Here is a 20,556-nt window from a genome sequence, read left to right as displayed (position 1 = left end):
ACCGGGAAATTATGGCCTAACTAGATTGGCCACAACCTTGCCAGCTTAAACAGATCATTTACCTTCTGTGTGTCCTCACAGCTTTCTAAATCATACATAGCATATTCTCTGAGAATAAATCCAGTTTATTTTGAAAGGGATTAAAAAAAATAAGTAACGTACAAATACGAAACCTTGTCTTTGTGAGTCACTCAATGCCCAGAGCCTTTCAGTACAATCAGAATGTATTTGTTTGACTTTCCAGAATCTATTTCCTGATTTCAAGCAACAGCCCTCCATGTTTATAAAGGGACTGAACCTATCTTCACTCTCAGATCTTGTGTTACGGAGGTAAGAAGAGCCTCCATGCCTGGGTAATGTGAAGAATACCTGCCACACGGATGGATACATGACGCAACCTGAGCCAATGAGCAGCAAAGAGATGAAAAGGGACTTTTACTGGAAATGCCTGATGCAGGCAAATGCTCTTTTGCTGGATTTAAAGTTGTGAGGATGTGAGGGGAGAGTGGCTGCTTGCTCCTACAAAGGGAGAGAATATATGAAAAGAGCCAACACAGCAGTGGGAAATGGAGAGAGACAAATTGGGTCCAAGGGCCATATTCAGAACTTCTGCACTAAGTTCTACTGAAACTGCCAGCTTATATGAGCTGATTAAATCCCGTTTACGATATAAGACGGTTTGAAGTAGGTGTTGTAATACTTATAACCAAAACAGCCACCATTTGTCAAAATTTGTATTTTGATCCCTTCCATGTACTACTGACATGACGAATGAATGTTACCCTTCCAGTAATTTAGTCCTGATTATACAGGAAAATAACTACTGAAACTCTGTAATCTCATTATATTATTTATTAGAAGCAGATACTCCTTACTCCTACAAAAAATCTCCATCTCCAAAAAAAAAAAAAGTTGTCAATGATTCTCATTGTGATAACTGGCCTCAGCATTGATACCAGTTGCTAATATAGCATTTCTTCTTATTCTCAATGTCTTAAAAATCATTCAAATCATATCTCCTCCCCAAACAACTCAAACTAGCAAAAGCAGCATTCTTCTATAAAAGCATCAAGCTATTAACCTCTGACAACCACAATTTAGGACAAACTACTAAAATTAAGGACAAACTATTAAAATCATCAACAAGATTAAAATAAAAGTTGCCACGATGAGATTTAGAAAAATTTTCAGAATAATGTAATTGTATTGTGAAGAAAGGGTAGGAAGGGAGGAAGGAAGGAAGGAAATCCTGACTTGCCATATTTAGAACGTAATATATAGATGCAGATGATATACCTAATCCTTTTGGGGTGATACCACTCCGATCCTGAGGATTCACTGCCCAGTAGTAGTACTTCAGTGTGTGCATGATGAGAAGCACTGTTCCAACTCTCCGAATGGCATTATATATGTTGACTGTGCCAATGAATTCCGTGGACAGGTAAGTATAGAGAGTCAACTGAACCTAGAGAATCAAAATGAAGAGCTCAAATCAAAGAAGCAGACCAGCATTCTACCTGTTTCCACTGATACCCTCAGGCTGTTCTACTTGGATCATACTTGTTCCAAAAAGTAAGATACTGACCTTGATAATAACATCTATGTAAACATACTCACAAGCACATATACTCCTTGTAAGATGAAACCAAGCAATTTCTTCTTTTACAGTAGCATTTTAAAGTAAAAAACCCCAATTACATCAAATTTTTGCAGCACTACTCCATGGAAAAAAATTGATTCCTATTTAGCAATCAGCAATTATTCACAAGCATGGATAATTTCTTTATAATAAACCTACTATTATGCTATGCATGGTTGTTTTAAAAAGCTAGAAATTGTCTTGTTTTATAAAAAAAAATTAATAGATGGAATAACTCAAAAGAAAGAAAAAAGTGAGAGTAACTCAAAAGAAAAAAAGTAAGAATAGGTCAGAAGAAAGAAAATCATACAAAGACATATAAAGCCTACCTTAAAAAATATTTATTAGAAAAACAGGATTCTGTTATAAGTTTATTACTACAAAGATTGTAACCACAACATTGTAGTCTCTAAAATTCACAAACAACTACACTCCAGTACTCATAATAGCACAAAATAAAGACGACTTTTGCTGTACTTCATATTAAAATCAGTAATCTTTCATTGCACTGCTAGTGCATGTACTTCTTAAACTAAACAATATTAAGTATTTCATTTTTAACCCTGAAAGATAACAATTAGGTGCCTTCTTCCAGATGTCCTATAAATAATCAAGGCTAAATGAATTAGGGAGTCAATCAGGAACCATACATGGTAAAAGCTGGTAGATTCTGAACCACATAAAATTGAGGCTTAGAAGACGAGTGTAGTTTAGAAAACCATAAATATGTTATGATCCATAGACTTGCTGAAAGATAACGTTAGTTTGATGTAGCTACTGCTGTTCAAATGGATAAAATCAGTTTGTTACTGAAGACATGTAATGCTTTCTATGGCATGGTTCAAATTCTTAACCGTGCTAGTTCAGTCATTCAAAAATATTTATATCTACCTATATGCGTAGCACTGTATAATTGGAAATAATAATGGTATAGACATTGTCCCTCAGTAGCTGAAAATCTAATTGAGAAGATAAAACATACACACAAGTTTAAGTGAAAAACCAAAGGTAATAAAGACACCTACTGAAATATAAGAAAGGTTATGTGGCAATACGTAATTAGTTGCAAAATGACTGCCACAGAGCTACTAAATATTATGAATTCAGAGGTCAGAGAAATTAATTTGGGATAAGTTAAAATAGTCAAGAAAAGCTTCACTAATAGAGCAGGTATTGAGGCAGGCGTTGAAGATGCCCAAAAGAACAGGTAGACAGAACAAAAAAGGAAATTTCAAACAGGGAAAATGGTAGGTGATACAAAAGGTTACCCTAAATCTAGAACAACCATCCTCAATATTGACTGTGAAGTAAAACACCTAAAAAACATTTAAATACTGATATCTGAGTCCTGTCCCAGACCAATTAAATGAGAATCTAGGGTGGAAAGAGTGGAATTCTGTTTTTGTTTCCCAAAAAGAGCCTCTCCCAACTAACTATACAGACACCCAACAGTAAGAACTACCACTCTAGGATAACCTTTTGGTAACTCCCCAGCCATTGTGGATAAATAAGTTTTTCAGACTGGAAAGAAGAATTGGTATGAAGACTGAATGCAGTAAACAGTGAGAAGTCATTACAAGTTTGGGGGCTAAGAAATGATCTGATGAGAGTGATATGTTCAAAACGTACTGGAATTCTAGACAGAAAGTGATAAACTAAGATATAAAAAACTGTAGAAAGTCACTCTATTGAGAATGATACTATATTAAAGAAAATGAATAGGATTTAACAGCAACAAATTGAGGTAAGAATGGAGACAAGATTATTCACATTCTAATTATGAATAAACCTTTCTTCATTCACTCTTTATATAATCTGATAACCACACAAATTACATGTTAACATCTGTCTTTCCCATTACACCTAAGTTTTATGAGGGCAGGAATTACATCTGTCATGTTCACCACCGTATCCATAGTGCCCAGCAGAAAGTAGCAACTCAACAAATGAAAGACTACTCCCTACAAGAAAACTCATCTCTCTAGTTAGGTCATTAAAAAGCCTGTCTCTGAGCAGACCAAAGATAAATGGATACCACAAATGACTGTGAGTATCCTTGTCTAAAGGCAGAGTTTGATTCATATATCCATACTCTTAACTTCAGTAACCAGAGGTGAATTTACCATGAAGTTAATGAAGCTTAAACTATATACCCACCCATCTATACAGGTTCCTTCCATGACCCTAAAACGAATTTTGTATGCATTATGTTGTTTTCCTTTTCATAAAAAGCCCCTTCCTCACCCAAACTGTGTGACCTTCAGATCAAACAAACTTTGGATCTGCCCTTTGTTATTAACGACCCTCATAATAAAATTAGATAAACCCCCGTCATGGATACACGAAGCAGAAGGCTGAAACAAAAGTTAAGTTTAGTATTACCAAATCAATTGCAAATTCTAAAGAGGAAATTAAAGAAAATTATTAACAAGGAAAAGGTAAGAAATAGAGTGTAATAATACTAAGACTTAAGGAAATGATATAATGAAAAATTTTATAAAGAGGCTTTTTGACCACATCAAAAGAGGTCCAAAGCCTTACAAATATGCTGCTTAGTAAGATAAAGAAGTGTTTAGTAAAACGTTTAAAAAGTAACTTGAAACAATCCTTGAAAAGAAATAAGACTAAGGGTCACAGAAAAGAAAGAGGTCAAATTTGAACCTGGAGATAAAAAGCTACAACCTCCAGCTGCCTCCTTTGATTATTTCCAAATGGCAATCAGAGAGTCAGCAGCTGTTTTTCTCCTTAACATTTGAAAAGAGCAGCTGAAAATAAGAAACTATGACTCTAGAAAAGCAACTTAACACTGACAACTAAAGTAAGTATGTGCTATTCCAACTTCAACAATGATAAACACTTTCAAGTGAACCAAAAGGGAGAGGGGGAGAGAGGAAATTAATGGGTTTGAAATAACACAACCTCTAACAAAACTGCAGATAAGACAGATACAATTATGCAATTTAATAAAAATTTGTTTCAAGTCCTGCTTAACACTGGCAATACTAAATTTTTAGGATAATTGAATACACTACAACATATCAAAGGTTTCATTTATATTCTTTATCACAAATTCACTTATGTTCACTTAAACCAACTGGTTTTTGTTATTACTAAATACATTACTGTGTAAAATATAACTGTATTTAATAATTTGAATTAACGTGAAACTTAAATGATTAAATGAGACCAGTATATCATGGAAGGCTTCAAGAAAGAGTGACATTTCAGCTGCTCCTGTAAGAATTAATTAAACTCAGGAGTTCATCATGTTGCTGGAAGGGATATGTGTGTAAAGAAGCGGCAGACAGAGCATGGTGAGTTAGAGAATGAAAAAACATATCTTATGTGTGTATATATATATATATATATATATATATATATGTATGTGTACATACATACAGATACATAGATATATGTACGTACTTCTGCAATAGAACAAAGCAACAGTTGATAGGAATCACAGTTACATTTGAACTATTCAAATTTGATTTATCTTTAACAAATCAAACTCTCTTTCAAATAAAATCTGATTTGATTTAACAACAGAAAAGTAGAGCCATAGCTCTGTTTTTTAAAAATACTGGTATTACTCTACAAGGGAAAGAAGGAAGGGAGGGAGGGAGGGAAATATCGACTTAGTATACTTAGTCAAAAATGCAATCCACTGAAATCTTACAATAACAGCATGTAAAAGAATAAAAGAAAATCCTCGTAATTATCACTCTTCTCAAGTTCAAAAACTTAACAAAGACAGTAAAAACAAAATCAAGATATGTATTACCTTGGCAGGGGTATGAATCCAAATAGCTGGGTTAAGAAGAATGTGATCACACAACTGCTTGAGTAGGGGCATCCCATTGTGCAGATTACTCAGATATTTCGAAAATGCAAGGCAAAGTTCAAGTACTGCTCTGCTGACATGGGACTTGGAAGACTGAGAAAATATTTCAAAGGTCATTACCAACACAAGGCAAAGTAAGTAAATTAAAGGCTGTCAATACCAGAAAAAAAAACTGTTTCACAAACTACGGTCAAAGTTAAAGATGCCTTAAGACCCAATACCACACTTCTCTAATAAAGCAGTGGGGGCAAGGTAAAGTAACTAAAGGTTATCTTAATCTAGGTAATTTTCCATAACCAAGGAGACACACTTGCAGACAGAATTTCTCAGCTACTTAGGAGACCAAGTTTCATGGCCTGTAAATTAAGAATAAAAAATGTAAAGCATTTCATACTTTACCTTTTCAAGACTGTATCCTATTACCAAGAAGCCCTTGCAGGCAAGCATCTGCTCTTGCATAGCAATTGAGTTCTTCAACAACTCCATGATAAAAGCCAGCAAAGTTGAACTGGAATAAGAAAAAATATAATGGTTGAAAAAAAAAAAAAACTCTATTTAAAAAAAAAAAAAAGGTTAAGTAGATGCAGTCCTTCATTTATCTTAATAAAAAGAGTCCATTTCAAGGAAATTGAAGCTCTACTAAAACTGCCTCCAACATTATTTTAGGACTCAAATTCTAATGTAAGATTAGGATTTATTACTGAAATATTTATTTCATATACTTTATCACAAATACATTAATAAGTGAATTACTTAGAAACAACATGACAAACATGCAAAAAATAGAGAAAAATTAGCAATGTCTATAAACAAGTAATAAAATAATAATAAAAGTATATCATAGCCTTTCAGAATGGAAGTAACTTGGATGAGCAAGTAAATTCAAGTTTGGAGGGTTAGAGGACAAACAGAATGAAAAGATGCGGAGCAAACAGACTAGTATAGAAATCCTCAAAATGTGTTAGGGCTCCAGACTGGACTAATTTGAATGGAGCAGAGTTTTTCCTAAAGGGAAAGATGAGAAAGTAAAATTGTAGACAAACTGAAGCCTTCAGACGCTAATTTAAGAATTTTGCTCATTATCCCTACAGAAAAAATCATAGTCAATATAGAAGACTTTTAGAACTGAATAGGGGGAAGGGTATAGCTCAAGTGATACAGCACATGCTTAGCATGCACAAGGTCCTGGGTTCAATTCCCAGTACTTCCCCTAAAATTAAATAAATAAACCTAATTACCTCCCCACTTTAAAATAAATAAATGAATAAAAATTTTTGAAACAACTGAATAGGGGCAATAGTCATCCTTCCATCAGCACAACTTTTACTCAAAATAGAACGGAATAAGGTGAGCTGTTAGCGTCCTTCTCAAAGAGAGACTCCCACAAAGAAAGGGAGAGCAGCCAACTTCCTCCGCAAAAGTGCTTTTAACTGTCAGCAATTCCAATGAAGATGTTAAAAAGTTTAAAAAAAAAAAAAAAAAAGGATAACTAAGGAAAAAAAATAACTGAGCCCTGTTACAAAGGTTTTAGATCAGGATAAAAAAAAAATTTATGAAGTAGTAATATGTTAAGAATAATTTTAATTTTTTAAAATGCAGTCAATACTAGCTTCAATACAGAATTCTTTTTCAAAAATCATTTTTTGCCTAAAAATAACCTGAAAAAAATTACATCCTTAAATACATACATTGTATATGTCAAGTTATGCATAAAATTAGAAATTAAAAAGAATTTCAAAAAGGGAGAACAAAAAACATTAAAATTGCTCAAGTAATAAATGAAATATAATTACTATAATTTCACTAGAATACACAGCTGCGAAAAATTTCAACATTCTCTTAAACATTTTATAACTTATCCTGCAATTTATATGTCTCTCTTCTTTACGCTCAACAGCAGACACAAAGGTGCTGAATGTACACTTTAAAAAAACACTAAATCACTCATAACTGCTCAAAAATTTTAGATTTTAATTAGTTGCTTGCAATCAATAACCATCAAAAGTTAAATTATTGTAATAAATCACTGCCAAATAACAATTCAAAATATTTTAAAAATACATTGTAGACAACTGAATTCATTTCTGATAAATTCATTATCACTGTTCCCAACTTTATTCAAAAACTTTATTATGTTTTTAAAGCTTCCTACTGATAAAGAATTTAAATTAATACTATTATTATTGAATTTATAATAATTATAATTCACAAATTTCTTTATATTCTCTTTTAACCTTACAACAAATTTAATACACTGAATAAATACTGTGCAGCTCGATGAAAATAACTCTCACTTCAAATTAAAGAAAAAACAAAATCACTCACCATATAGTCAAGTCAACCTCCTCAGATAAATATTGCCTATAATCCAACTGTGCAAAAAGTGGAAACAGCACTTGTACTCCTCCAATTGAATGCATGGCACTCTGGATGGAATGTGTTAAAACTGCCTTCACATCCTTATAAAATAGAAGACATGGTGAAGCATTCAATGATTCTTTTTCAAAACAATTAAAACATAACAGGAACAACAAATGTTACATTGACTGTATTTACTAATAGAAGCTACCACATACACCTCAATAATACATCAATATTCACCATTAAAGACATTCTTAAAAGTTAGTACCTGGAGCATGAGCGCATGCGGTGAATGAACAAAAATTGAAGGATTGTCCTTAGGGGATGATTCGAGGCAGAGCTGGGCATCTGTAGCGCGTGGATTGTATGTGAATGCAATGGCACTAGAGAGTTTGCCATCATACAATAAAAGTTTGTGATGCTCAGCAAGGAACAGGTCACTTTCTGCTTTGAATTTAAATGTACCCTAAGAATTAATAAAAAGTGGAACAGTTAAGATTGTATGCCACAAAAAGAAAAGCTAAATGCAAATCACCACATATATAAAAATTCAGGGACACATAACATTGATCAGTCTTCTAACAATATCAGTTAAGAGGAGCCCTGCATGCTTGATTACTTCTAAAATAGACTGAACTCATTTTAAAGATATAAGGGAAATCAAGTCAACCTAACATTAAAATCTTACATTAGAAAAAAATGTAGAACTTAATGTACTTTATAAAGCGTATTTTGTCTTTTTCATTCCTTTAATTGTGATAAAAAGCACACAAAATTTACCATCTTAAACATTTTTAAGTGTACAGTGGTGTTAACTACAGCACATTGTTGTATAACAAATCTCTAGAACTTTTACATCTTGCAAAATGGAAATTCTATACCCACTGAATAACATCTCAGCATTCCCCCATCCTCTGGCAACCATTATTCTATTTCCTGATTCTATGAATTTGACTACTTTATATAATTCATGCAATGTCTTTTTGTGACTGGCATAACATCCTTAAAATTCACCCATGTTGTAGCATGTGTCAGGATTTCCCTCTTTTTTAAAGCTGAATAATATTCCATTGTAAATATATATCACATTTTCTTTATTCACTCATCCAAACAATTAGGCCACTTTAACCTCTTAGCTATTGTGAATGCTGCTGCAGTGAACATGAGTGTACATACAGCTCTTTCAGATCCTGCTTTCAAGTCTTTTATATATATATGTAGAAGTAAGATTACTCAATCATGTAGTAATTCTACTTCTAATTTCTTGAAGAATCACCATATTGTTTTCTGTAGGAGCTGTTCCATTTTAAATTCCCACCAACAGTGCATAAAGGGACTAGTTTCTTCACACTCTGGCCAACACTTCGTATTTTCTGTGATTTTGTTTAACAATGGCCATCCTAATGGGTGTGAGGTAATTATCTACTGTGATTCCGATTTATGTTTCTCTGATGACTAACGATGTTCAGCATCTTTTCATATGCTTGTTGGCTGGCCACTTATATATCTTTGGGAAAATGTCTATTCAAATCCTTTGCCTACTTTTTAAGTGAGTTTTTTTTTTTTTTGATGGTGTTGAGTTGTTGGGGTTCATCATATATTCTGGATATTAACCCTTTATCAGATAAATGGTTTGAAATATTTTCCCCCATTTCACGGGTTTCCTTTTCACACTGTTCCGTGATGCACAAAAGATTTTAAGTTTGATGAAGTCCCATTTGTCTATTTGGGCCTTTGTTGCCTATTTTTGGGGGGTGTCATACCTAAGAAATCAGTGCCAAAGTCAATGTCAGGAAGCTTCTTTTCTGATTTCATGTAGGAATTTAGGTCTTATGTTTAAGTATTTAATCCATTTTGAGCTAATTTTAATACATGGCATAAGGTAAGGATCCAACTTCATTCTTTCCCATGTGGGTATCCACTTTTTAAAACATGATGTGTTGAAGAGATTAATCTTTCCCCACTGCATGGTTTTGTATCCTTGTAGATCATTTCACCATAAATTAAAGGTTCATTTCTGGACTCCACTCTGTTCCATTACACTATGCATCTACCTTTATGCAAGCACCATAATGTTTTCATTGCTGTAGCTTTGTAATATGTTTTGAAATACTCAAGTGTGAGACTGCTAACTTTGTTAATTTTTTTCAAAATTGTTCTGGCTATTTGAGAACCCTTGAGATCCAAGAGAATCTTAGGATAGTTTTCCTATTTCTGCAAAAAAAGGTCATTGGGATATTGATAGAAATTGTATTGAATCTACACAGAACTTTGAGTAATACGCATTTTTAACAGTATTAAGTCTTTCAATCTATAAACATATCTTTCCATTTATTTGTGTCTTCCTTAATTTTTTCAGCAATGTTTTGTACTTTTTAGTGTACAAGTCTTATGCCCTTTTTGTTAAGGTTATTCCTAAGTATTCCTCTTTTGCTGTTATAAATAGGATTATTGTCTTATTTTCCTTAACAGATTTTTCATTGTTAGTGTATAAAAATGCAACTTTTTGTTGTTGTGGATCTGTATCCTGTAACTTTGCTAAATTTGTTTATTGACTAACAGTTTTTTGTGAAATCTTTAGGGTTTTCTACATACATTATGTCATCTGTGAACAGAGATAATTTGACTATCCTTTCTAATGTGGATGCGTCTTATTCCTCTTTCTTGACTAACTGCTCTGGCCAGGACAGCCAGTGTTATGTTGTATAGAAGTGGTGAGAGTGGGCATTCTTGCCTTGTTCCTGATTTTGGAGAAAAAAAAAGATTTTAGTCTTTCACTGTTGCATATGATGTTAGGCTATGGGCTTTTCATACATGGCCTTGTAATTTTAAGGCAGTTCCTTTTTACATGTAATTTGTTGAGTGTTTTTGTTATGAAAGGGTGTTGAATTTTATCAAATGGTTTCTCTAAATCTACTGAGATGATCATATAGTTTTTGTCCTCCACTCTGTTAATGTGATGTATCACATTGATTTATCTTCCTATGTTGAACCAGCCTCACATTCCAGAAATAAATCCCAGTTGTTCATAGGGTGTAATCCTTTTAATGTGCTCTTGAATTTGGTTTGCTACTACACTGTTGAGGATTTCTGTATTAATATTAATCAGGGGTATTTATCTATAGCTTTCTTTTCTTGAAGCATCTTCATTTGGCTCTGTTTTCACAGCAATGCTGGCCTCATAAAATGAGTTTGGAAGTGTTCCCTCCTCTTTATTTTTTGAACGAGTTGAGGATTGGTGTTAACTCTTTAACGTTTGACAGAGTTCTCCAGTGAAGCCATCTAGTCTTGGGCTTTTCATTATTCAGAGGTTTTGATTACTGATTCCATTTCCTTACTAGCTATAGTCTATTTAGATTTTTATGTCTTCAGTAGTAGTGGCTTGTATGTTTCCAGGAATATCTACTTCTTCTAGGCTATGCAATTTGCTGGCATGTAACTGTTCACAGTAGTCTCTTACAATTCTTTTTATATTCATGGCATTCATTATATTCAAGAGTAATGCCTACTTTTATATTTCTACTTTTAATTACTTAAGTCCTCTCTTTTTTTCTTAATTACCCTAAGAATTTGTCCGTTTTGTTGTTCCTTTAAAAAAAAAACTCAGTTTTGATGATTTTTTCTTGTCTTTTTTTAATATCTAATTCATTTATTTCTGCTGTAACCTTTTATCACTTCCATTCCTCTGCTAACTTTGGGTTTAGTTTACTCTTCTTTTTCTAGTTCCTTGAGGTGTAGACTTAATTTATTGATTTTTAGATCCTTCTTTTTTCTATAGTAGGCATTTATCACTATGAACTTTCCTCTTAGTACTGCTTTCTCTGTAAGTTCTGGTATGTTGTTTTAGAGTTCACTTGTCTCAAGATATTTTCTAATTTCCCTTGCGAATTCTTCTTTGATCCAATAGTTTTTTAAGAATATGTTGTTTAATTTCTATATAGTTGTGTATTTTCCAGTTTCCTTTTGTTACTGATTTCATTCCACTGTTGTGAGGGAAAAAATACCTGGTATGAGTTCAGTATTATTAAATCTGTTAAGACTTGTTATGTGGTAATATGTGGTCTATCCTAAAGAAGGTTCCATGTGAGCTTGAGAAGAATGTGTACTCTATTGTTGCTGGGTGAGATGTTCTTATATGTCTGTTAGGTGCAATGGATCTATATTGTCGTTTAAGATCTCTGCTTACTGATCTTCTGTCTGGTTGTTCTGTCCACTATTGAAAGTAGCATATTGAAGTATGCACTATTATTGTGTTTCTGCATAATTTTTCCTTCAATTCTGTCAATATCTACTTAATATATCTGGGAGCTCTGATGTTAGGGTTGTGTGTGTATATATATATTTTTGTTTGTTTGTTTGTTTGTTTGTTTGTTTTTGGAGAATTGTTTTAATGGGTGGATTTTCTGAGAACTTCAAGCTCAGGAGACAGCCTCTCAGACGGCTTTAAGGGACTGCTCCAGGTGTATATTTTAATTGTTTTATCTTCTTTGTGAACTGACACTTTTATCATTATATAATTTTCTTCTTTTATCTCTTACAAACAGTTTTTGACTTAAATCCTATTTTTTTCTAACATAAGTACAGCTACCTCTGCTCTCGTTTGGTTATCATTTGCACTATCTTTTTCCATCCTTTCACTTTAAGCCTATATATGTCCTCAGTGCATGTCTCCTAGGCAAAACAGAGTTAGAACTTGTTTTTTAATCCATTCATCCAATCTATTTCTTTTGCTTTGGAAGTTTAATCCATTCACCTTTAAAATAATTACTGAAAGAGTTACTATTGAAAGGGAAAGATTTACTATTGTCATGTTGTTCATTGTGACTTGTTAACTACTTTCCTTTGTATTTAATTGCTTTCATCCCTTTGTATGCTATTTATATGTTTTGATCCCTTTCTCCTTATATTTCATTTAACTTCTGTAAGTATTTTCTCTGTGGTTATGATGGAAATTATATAATTAGTTACAACATTTTAAACTGGTAACAACTTTAACCACAAACCAAAAACTTCGTTCTTTTATATCTCCACCACCCTACTTTACATTATTGATGTCAAAAATTTTATCTTTTATATTGTATGCCCATTAACATAGATTAAGAAAATTTTTTGCTTGTCTCCAAAATTAAGTGATTTATGCACCAACATTACAGTACTACAGAATTCTATATTTGTCTACATATTTATATAGCTCTTTTAAATTATATTTCTAAGAAATCACAGACAAGGGTGTTTTTTTAATTAACAGTAGCCACTTAAAGGTATAAGAAATGTCTTTTCGAACAACTTGTGAATTCTGATTCAGTATTTCTTTGAGTCCAGAAAATTAATTTGTGGCAGAGCAGAGACTGGAAACAAGTTCAATCAAAAATGATAATTTACTCTTTGAACAGTATGACAAAGTACAGTATGTCAACATTCTTAAGTACCAGTTTTGAAAAGAAATAGCTAAACATTTTATTTTCTATTATGTGTGGAATTTGGGAATAAATCATTCCTACTAACCACTCTAAACTAAACTAAATATAAACAAAGTTAAAACAAAGTATTTGACATTTTTCAGGAATTGCTGCTAATTTTATGGAAATAGTTTGCATGTATAAATACTATTTAATGTGATTAAAATAAAAAAGCCCTTTCAAAGGACTTTAAGCAATATGGTGCTTCACCAAACGTTAAGAACATACAAAAGAAGCATTCAACCCTTCATTTCTTTTGAAATATATATTTTTTAATCCTTAAAGTACTTAATTGCAAACTTTTAAAGATTTTTTCATATCTCAGGTATCTTAAACAAGTTTTAAGGAATTATCTAAAGCATGTATTATACTACACAATAGAATTAAAAGTAGTAAGTAAAGCAAGGAATAATTCTTTGATCATCAATTTCTCACTTTATATCATCTTTAAGTAGTTTTATCACTAACCATACAAGTGAGGAAAAGAATAGCTATTAATATACTGTACACTTACAAATGCTTAAAGTAGTAAGTTTTATGTATATTTTACTACAAATATTTTTTAAAACCTCTTAAAACTTAGCAATAAAAGGGCAGCTCAGTTTTTAAAAGGGCAAAGGATATGAAAAAATATTCCCCTCAAAATATTATGTATAGCCTATAAACACACACAAAAAAAACTACTCAACATTATCAATCATGAAGGAAATGCAAATCAAAACCAAACCACACTGACATACCATCTCATACCCAATAAAATGACTATAATAGAAAAATCAGATAGTAACAGGTATTGGAGAAAATATGAAGAAATTGGAATCCTGATAAAAAGCGATAGAAATGTAAAATCATGTGGCCTCTTTGGAAAACAATCTGGAAGTTTCTCAAATAGTTAAATATAGAGTTACCATATTACCAGCAATTCCACTGTAGGTATAAACCCAAGAGGGAAAAAAAAATGTGTCCACATAAAAACCTGTACACAAGGCTTCTTAGCAGCATTATTCATAATAGCCAAAAGGTGGAAAACAGTCCAATGTCCATCAACTGATGAATGGATAAACAAAATGTGACATATCTACACAACAAAATATTATTTAGTAATAAAAAGGAACACGGGTGAACCCTGAAAACATTAAGCTAATCGAAAAAAAAGTCAGCCACAAAAGATCTCATATTGTATTCTTTCATTTACATGAAGTGTCCAGGATAGACAAATCCAAAGAGACAGAAAGTAAATTTGAGGACTGGGAAGGAGGAAAAATGGGGAATGACTACTGATGAGTGTAGTATTTTGGCACAGGGGGGCGATGAACACAATGTAACATTGAGAGTGATATTTGTACAACTCTGAATATATTGAAAAGCACTGAATCACACATATTAAACGGGTGAATGGTATGAGATATGAACTGTATCTCAATAAAGCTTCTATTTTTAAAAAATCACTCAGAATAGACTAAAAAATCTATTCTGAGATCCATTAACAAAGCTCCAAAATAAAACAAACTTCAAGTAAAAAACTTAACTGAAAATAACCTACTGAACAGCAGAACAAAGACCAATGCTCTTTTAAAAGAAAAAAGGCAACAAAATTCAGACGCTTAAATGGTAAAAATCATATTGCCCAATATCCAACCCAAAATTACTAAACAAACCAAGAAGTGTAAAACAATCAGGAGAACGTCAGTAAAGAAAAACAGACCCAGAAATAAAGATGATGAAATTATAAGAAAAAGACATTAGAATAGTTATAACTATGGTCAAGTTTTTTTTTAAGACAAACTTGTAAGAAGAAAAAACAGATAACAATGAAAAGAATCAAAACTTATCAACAAAAAAAAATACAAAAAATATGTGAAATGAATTCATCTTATGGAATTTACAGCAACCAAGCATTTGATAAGGAAAGATAGGTGAACAGAAAGATAATGCCATGAAAACAATCCAAAATAAAACTTTTTTATAAATCAGACAAGAAACAGTACCTCAATGATTTGTTTGCTTATATCTAGGTCTAAAGTAAATGTAATATGAATTCTAGAAGAAGATAAAAGACAAAATATATTTAAAGATGTAATGGCCAAAATTTGACCAAAACCAGAAACCCACAGAACCAAGAAGTTCAGGTAACCTGAAGCAGGCTAAGCACATATGCACGTACGTACACACACACCCACACACACACACACATACCAACATATACTATACTCAACTTCTAAGAATCAGTGATAAGAGTAAATCTTAAAACCAGCAAGAGAAAAAAATATATATTACATACAGATGAAGTTGTATAATAAAGACTACACACTTCTTGTTAGAACTGATGCAAGTCAGTTAAACAAAAGAATATCATTAGAAAGCTTCAAAAAGAAAACTGTCACCTTAAAATTTTATCATCAGTGAAACTATTTTTTTAAACTGAAAGACTAAAGGCTTTCTCAGACAAATAAAAGCTGGGAAAAGCCACTGACAATAAATCCCCATTATAAGAAATAACAAAGTAATTCAAATGGGAAGGAAAATGCTATGAGATGGAAACATGAATTTATACAAAGAAGTGTCCTAGAAATGGTAATACATAAATACATAGGTAAATATAAAACACATGATCTTCCTTATTTCTAATTTCTTTGAAATATAAGCAAATGAATCAAAAATCATAAGAATGTATCAAAAGGACCATAATATTTGAAGAAGTAAAATCAACAAAAATACAAAACCAAAGGCAGGAGGGAGAATTGCAGGATTATGCTGGAAGGGTCTTACATCTTACACTGTCATTTACTGGTAGACTATGGTAAGTTAAAAAGTTTTCAAAAAAAAAAAAAACAAACAAACAAACTAATAAACAAATGGTAGAAATAAATGAAATACTAAATAAGAGACAACTAATCTAAATCAAAGCAGAGAAAGGGAGAAGTATCAAAAAACAGATGAAAGAAATAGAAAACAAACAGAAAGATAGTAGATTTAAATCACACAATATCTATACTTACAATGGAATGTAAACATTTCAATGAAAGTCAGAGATTGTCTGACCCAAAAAAAGCAAGATTCATTTTACAAAATTTAATATCCTTCTAACAAAAACTCTCAGGAAACTAGAAATAGAAAAGAAATTTCTCAACTTGAAAAGGAATCTATAAAATATGTAGGAATGCTTTCCCCCTAAAATCAGGAGTAAGGTAAAATGTCTACTCTTGCCACTTCTATTTTTACTATTTATCGTGGAGGTCCTATCTAGTGTAACAAGGCAAAAAAACAGGAAAAGTATACAGATTGGAAATGAAGAAGTAAAAGTTACAGTCTACATGAATGTATCTGTAGAAAATACTAAAACAACGAAAAAGACCCAGTAAAACTAATACGCAAGTTTAGCAAGGTCTTGTTAAAAAGTCAATAAAACTCAATTGTATTTCTATACACTAGAAACAAATGACTGGAAATTGACTGTTTAAAAATTACAACTTAAGATATAATACAAAAAACATGAAATACTTTAAAATGCATTGAACAAAATGTGTGCATGACCTACACAGTGAAAACTAAAAACCACTGCTGAGAGAAATTAAAGACGACCTATGTAAATAGAGAGATATATCATGTTCAGATTGGAAAATCCAGTATTAGTGAGATGTCAATTATCCTCTAATTAACCTATATATTCAATACAGTACCAAATAAAACCCCAGTGGGCTATTTTGTATAAACTGACAAGCTAGTTCTAAAATATACCTAGAAATGCAAAGGGAAAATAGCGTAAAGGACGTGAATAAGAATATAGCTGATAGTTTTAGACTTCCTGTTCTCAAGACTTACTATGAAGCTACAATAAGACAGTAAAGTACTGGCATTAAAAAAAAAACATGTTAAGTCACTGAAATCAAAAAGAGCCTCAAAGATGCCATGGTAAGACAGTGGAGAAAGAATAGTATTTAAAGAAACAAACTGTGCTGGAACACCAGGGTATCTTTATGGAAGAAAGAGACAGAAATCAACCTTAACAGTTACCTCATACCATACACTAAAATTAACTGAAAATGGATCACAGGCCTAAATATAGATGCCAAAACTATAATACTCAAAAGAAAACGTAAGAAAATCTTTCCAATCTTGGAACAGGCAAAGATTTCTTAGATAAGACACAAAAATCATCTAAGAATAACAGGAAAAAATTGTTAAATTGCAATTAATGAAAATTAAATTCCTATGTTCTTCAAAGCCAAATTAAGAAAACAAAAAAGGAGGGTAGGGGGGTACAGCTTAGTGGTAGAGCGCATGCACAAGGTCCTGGGTTCAATCCCCAGTACCTCCATTAAAAATAATAATAATAATAAAATAAAATAAATAAATCCAATTACCTCCCCTCCAAAAAATTATTGAATAGATAAATAAAAGTTATTGTATAATAAAACATACTTAAACCGGACTTCAGAACACAATCAGTACCTCCTTATTAAAAAAAAAAGAAAAAAAGAAAACAAAAAGGCAAGACACAGACTGGGGGGGGAAATATTTGTTAACTCATACATCTGATAAAAGACACATCCATAATATATAAAGAAGCCTCAAAACTCAACAATAAAAACACAAAAAAATGTGTAAAAGATTTGAACACACACTTCACAAAAAAAAAGATAGACAAATAGCCAATAAGCCATGAAAAGATACTCAGTCTCTCTAGGCATTATAAGGATATAAATTAAAACCACGGTGATATACTGTTACAGACCCACTCAAACATCTAATATTAAAAAGGCCAGCAATATCAGGTGTTAACAAAGATGTGGAGTAAGTAGAAAGCTCATACACTGCTTGTAGAAATGTAAAACTGTGCAACTGCCTTGGAAAAGAGCTTGGCAATTTCAGTTGCCATACCACTTAGCAATTCTACTTTATAAATTTATGAAATTAAAACACATGTCTACGCAAAGATTTGGACACCAATATTCATAAGTAGCTTGTTCATAACAGCCAAACCTAGAAATAGCCCAATGTCCATCACCAGATGAATGGGTTAAAAAACTGTAACGTATTGATACAATCAATGGAAGATTACTTAGCAACAAGAAGGAACTACTAATACAAAACAACACAGATGAATCTTAAAAACATGCTAAAGAGAAGCCAAACTCCAAGGAGCACACATTGGATTATTCTGTTTGCATAAAACATTAACAAAAAGTCTTACTGATAGTAACAGGGAATAGATCAGTGGTTTGCTCTGATCATCAACAGGAACAGGGTAGGGTTAGAGAAGCACAAGGAATTGACTGGGAGGGAGAAGACAGGAAACTTTTGCAGTGGTAGAAATGTTCTATTTCTTGATTATTCCATAGTTACACTTTTGTCCAAACTAATTAAAATATGTATACTTTATTGACTCCAACTGTATGTAAATTAACTCAATAAAGTTGATTTTGTTTTCAAAGGAACACAGCAGACATTAAATCACTCCCTGAAACCAAACTATACTAACAATGACTTAACCTACAGGTTCCCAAACTTTCTTGATGCATGACACTTATAGCTTCTCAGTAATTTTTTATGGTGCTCTAGACCAAAATAAATACTAAATATTTCTGTTTATTAAGTAGTTTGAACCAACTACTTATTATTTATTATTTATATTTTAACAAATACATTTTATATTTTAACTTTACATCCTAACAATTTACTAGCCAATTGAAAATTAACACACAAATTAAAAGGAAAAATGTTTCCTTCATTAGTATATCAGCAAAATTATTTATTAACGGAATGTGCATCTCGAGCACTACACAACTTCTCAAATTTTGGAATCAGATTTCAAACCTCCTCATTTCCTGTTCCACACTGATTTTCACATGGTACTTGTTTTTTATCACAGCAACTATTAAAAACTTAGCTGTGCAAAGATATGGTATGACCACAAGAAATGCAGCATAAAGTAAAGTTGAAACTTAAGCTAGTAGTTTGCACAGTGCCCCACACATGGCAAGTACACTGTGTTTCCCACAAACTTTCAAGTACCCTTTGGACACCTGTGACTTCCCTGTGGTGCCCCTGGTTACTCCAACACACAGTTTAGTTACCCAAGGTAAACTGCCCCATGCATCACCACCCTGTATGTCAAGATCAACTAACACATGTTAAGCAGTGAACAGCAAGTAAAGTACCTTGTATCCCAGGCCCAGCTGATAAATAGCAAAAATCTGAGCTGCATTAAGAGCTTCACTAAAAAGGTAAACTGCAGTCATCTGACCACAAAATACCCTATTAGCATCCGCTGTTTCTGATGAGCCCAGGAAACATTTGTCAAAGGTCTGGGAAAGAAAACAGAAAAATTTTTTAGAGAAAAAAACAAAAAACCATCTCCTCCAGAAATTATGACAACCTATACTGTTATAAATATTCTGTCCACTCTAAAATATAATCCAAATAGATTAAAACAATTCACTTAGCATTTCAGTTCATCCATTCCCATTTGGTGTAGAGATCAGAAAAGACATCAGAGAGAAAGAGATAAGGCAAATTATCCAAAGTACAATAAACAAAACTTGAAGATAAAGTGGCTGTAGGAAACAGCATCAGAGGAATCACTATGGATTCTGAAGGTTCATACTTGGTCAACCAAAGAACCAGACAGAAGAGCAGGCTTTAGAGCAAGGAGAAAAACACCAGTTAAGTTTGGGACATATAATAAATCTGTCTTTTCTGTGAACTAATATGGATGAAGAACCAATTGCCAACAGGGTTCTATTAGTCTGGTGAGAAGCGAAAACTGTAACGACAGATTTTTGCAGACATCAAGATACAAATAATGGGTAAAGTCATGGGGGCAGATGCAATCTCCCAAAAGGAATATGTAAATCTAAAAAACAGGTGTATGTTTTTCTTCTAACATTAAAAAAATCCTCTTAATATGATCCAGGTTGCAAAGACCACATTTTAAAAACCCACGTGTACAACAAAGAGCAAAAGAAGTAAAGCACTTCATAGCTCTTTAAAAGTATCCTTTTATACATGAAACCATTATGAAGAATGTTGAAAAATACATATGTATTGACATTAAGGAATATAGAAAAATTTTTAAGACTTGGGTTTTGAAGACAAACCACCTAGATGAAACCACTGCTTCCCATGCTGCTGATGTTGGCAAAATGAAGATTACAACAGTACTTATCTTGCAAGGTTGGGGCTTACAGAAAATAAAGGTATTACAATGCAAGAAGCACTCAATAAAGGTTATGTAAGGAAAAAACAGGTTGAAA

At 32.4% G+C, this 20,556-nt stretch overlaps 1 protein-coding gene across 5 annotated transcripts in view; it reads right to left on the bottom strand.

Annotated features, from left to right (window-relative positions):
- Positions 1-20,556, bottom strand: part of LRBA (LPS responsive beige-like anchor protein) — a 620,528-nt gene that overhangs the window by 518,354 nt on the left and 81,618 nt on the right. For all 5 annotated transcript variants that reach the window (XM_074377442.1, XM_074377438.1, XM_074377451.1 and 2 more), the window contains 6 exons: positions 19,462-19,608; positions 8,110-8,307; positions 7,806-7,939; positions 5,880-5,988; positions 5,421-5,573; positions 1,297-1,465 (listed from right to left, as the gene is read on the bottom strand). In XM_074377442.1, the coding sequence (XP_074233543.1) occupies positions 1,297-1,465; positions 5,421-5,573; positions 5,880-5,988; positions 7,806-7,939; positions 8,110-8,307; positions 19,462-19,608 (910 nt within the window). The remainder of the gene's footprint in view (positions 1-1,296; positions 1,466-5,420; positions 5,574-5,879; positions 5,989-7,805; positions 7,940-8,109; positions 8,308-19,461; positions 19,609-20,556) is intronic.

This window comes from Camelus bactrianus, chromosome 2, assembly GCF_048773025.1.
Source record: "Camelus bactrianus isolate YW-2024 breed Bactrian camel chromosome 2, ASM4877302v1, whole genome shotgun sequence".
In the NCBI taxonomy this organism is placed as follows: Eukaryota; Metazoa; Chordata; class Mammalia; order Artiodactyla; family Camelidae; genus Camelus; species Camelus bactrianus.
Note: the sequence above shows the minus strand (reverse complement) of the source record. Positions and strands in the feature narration are given on the sequence as shown.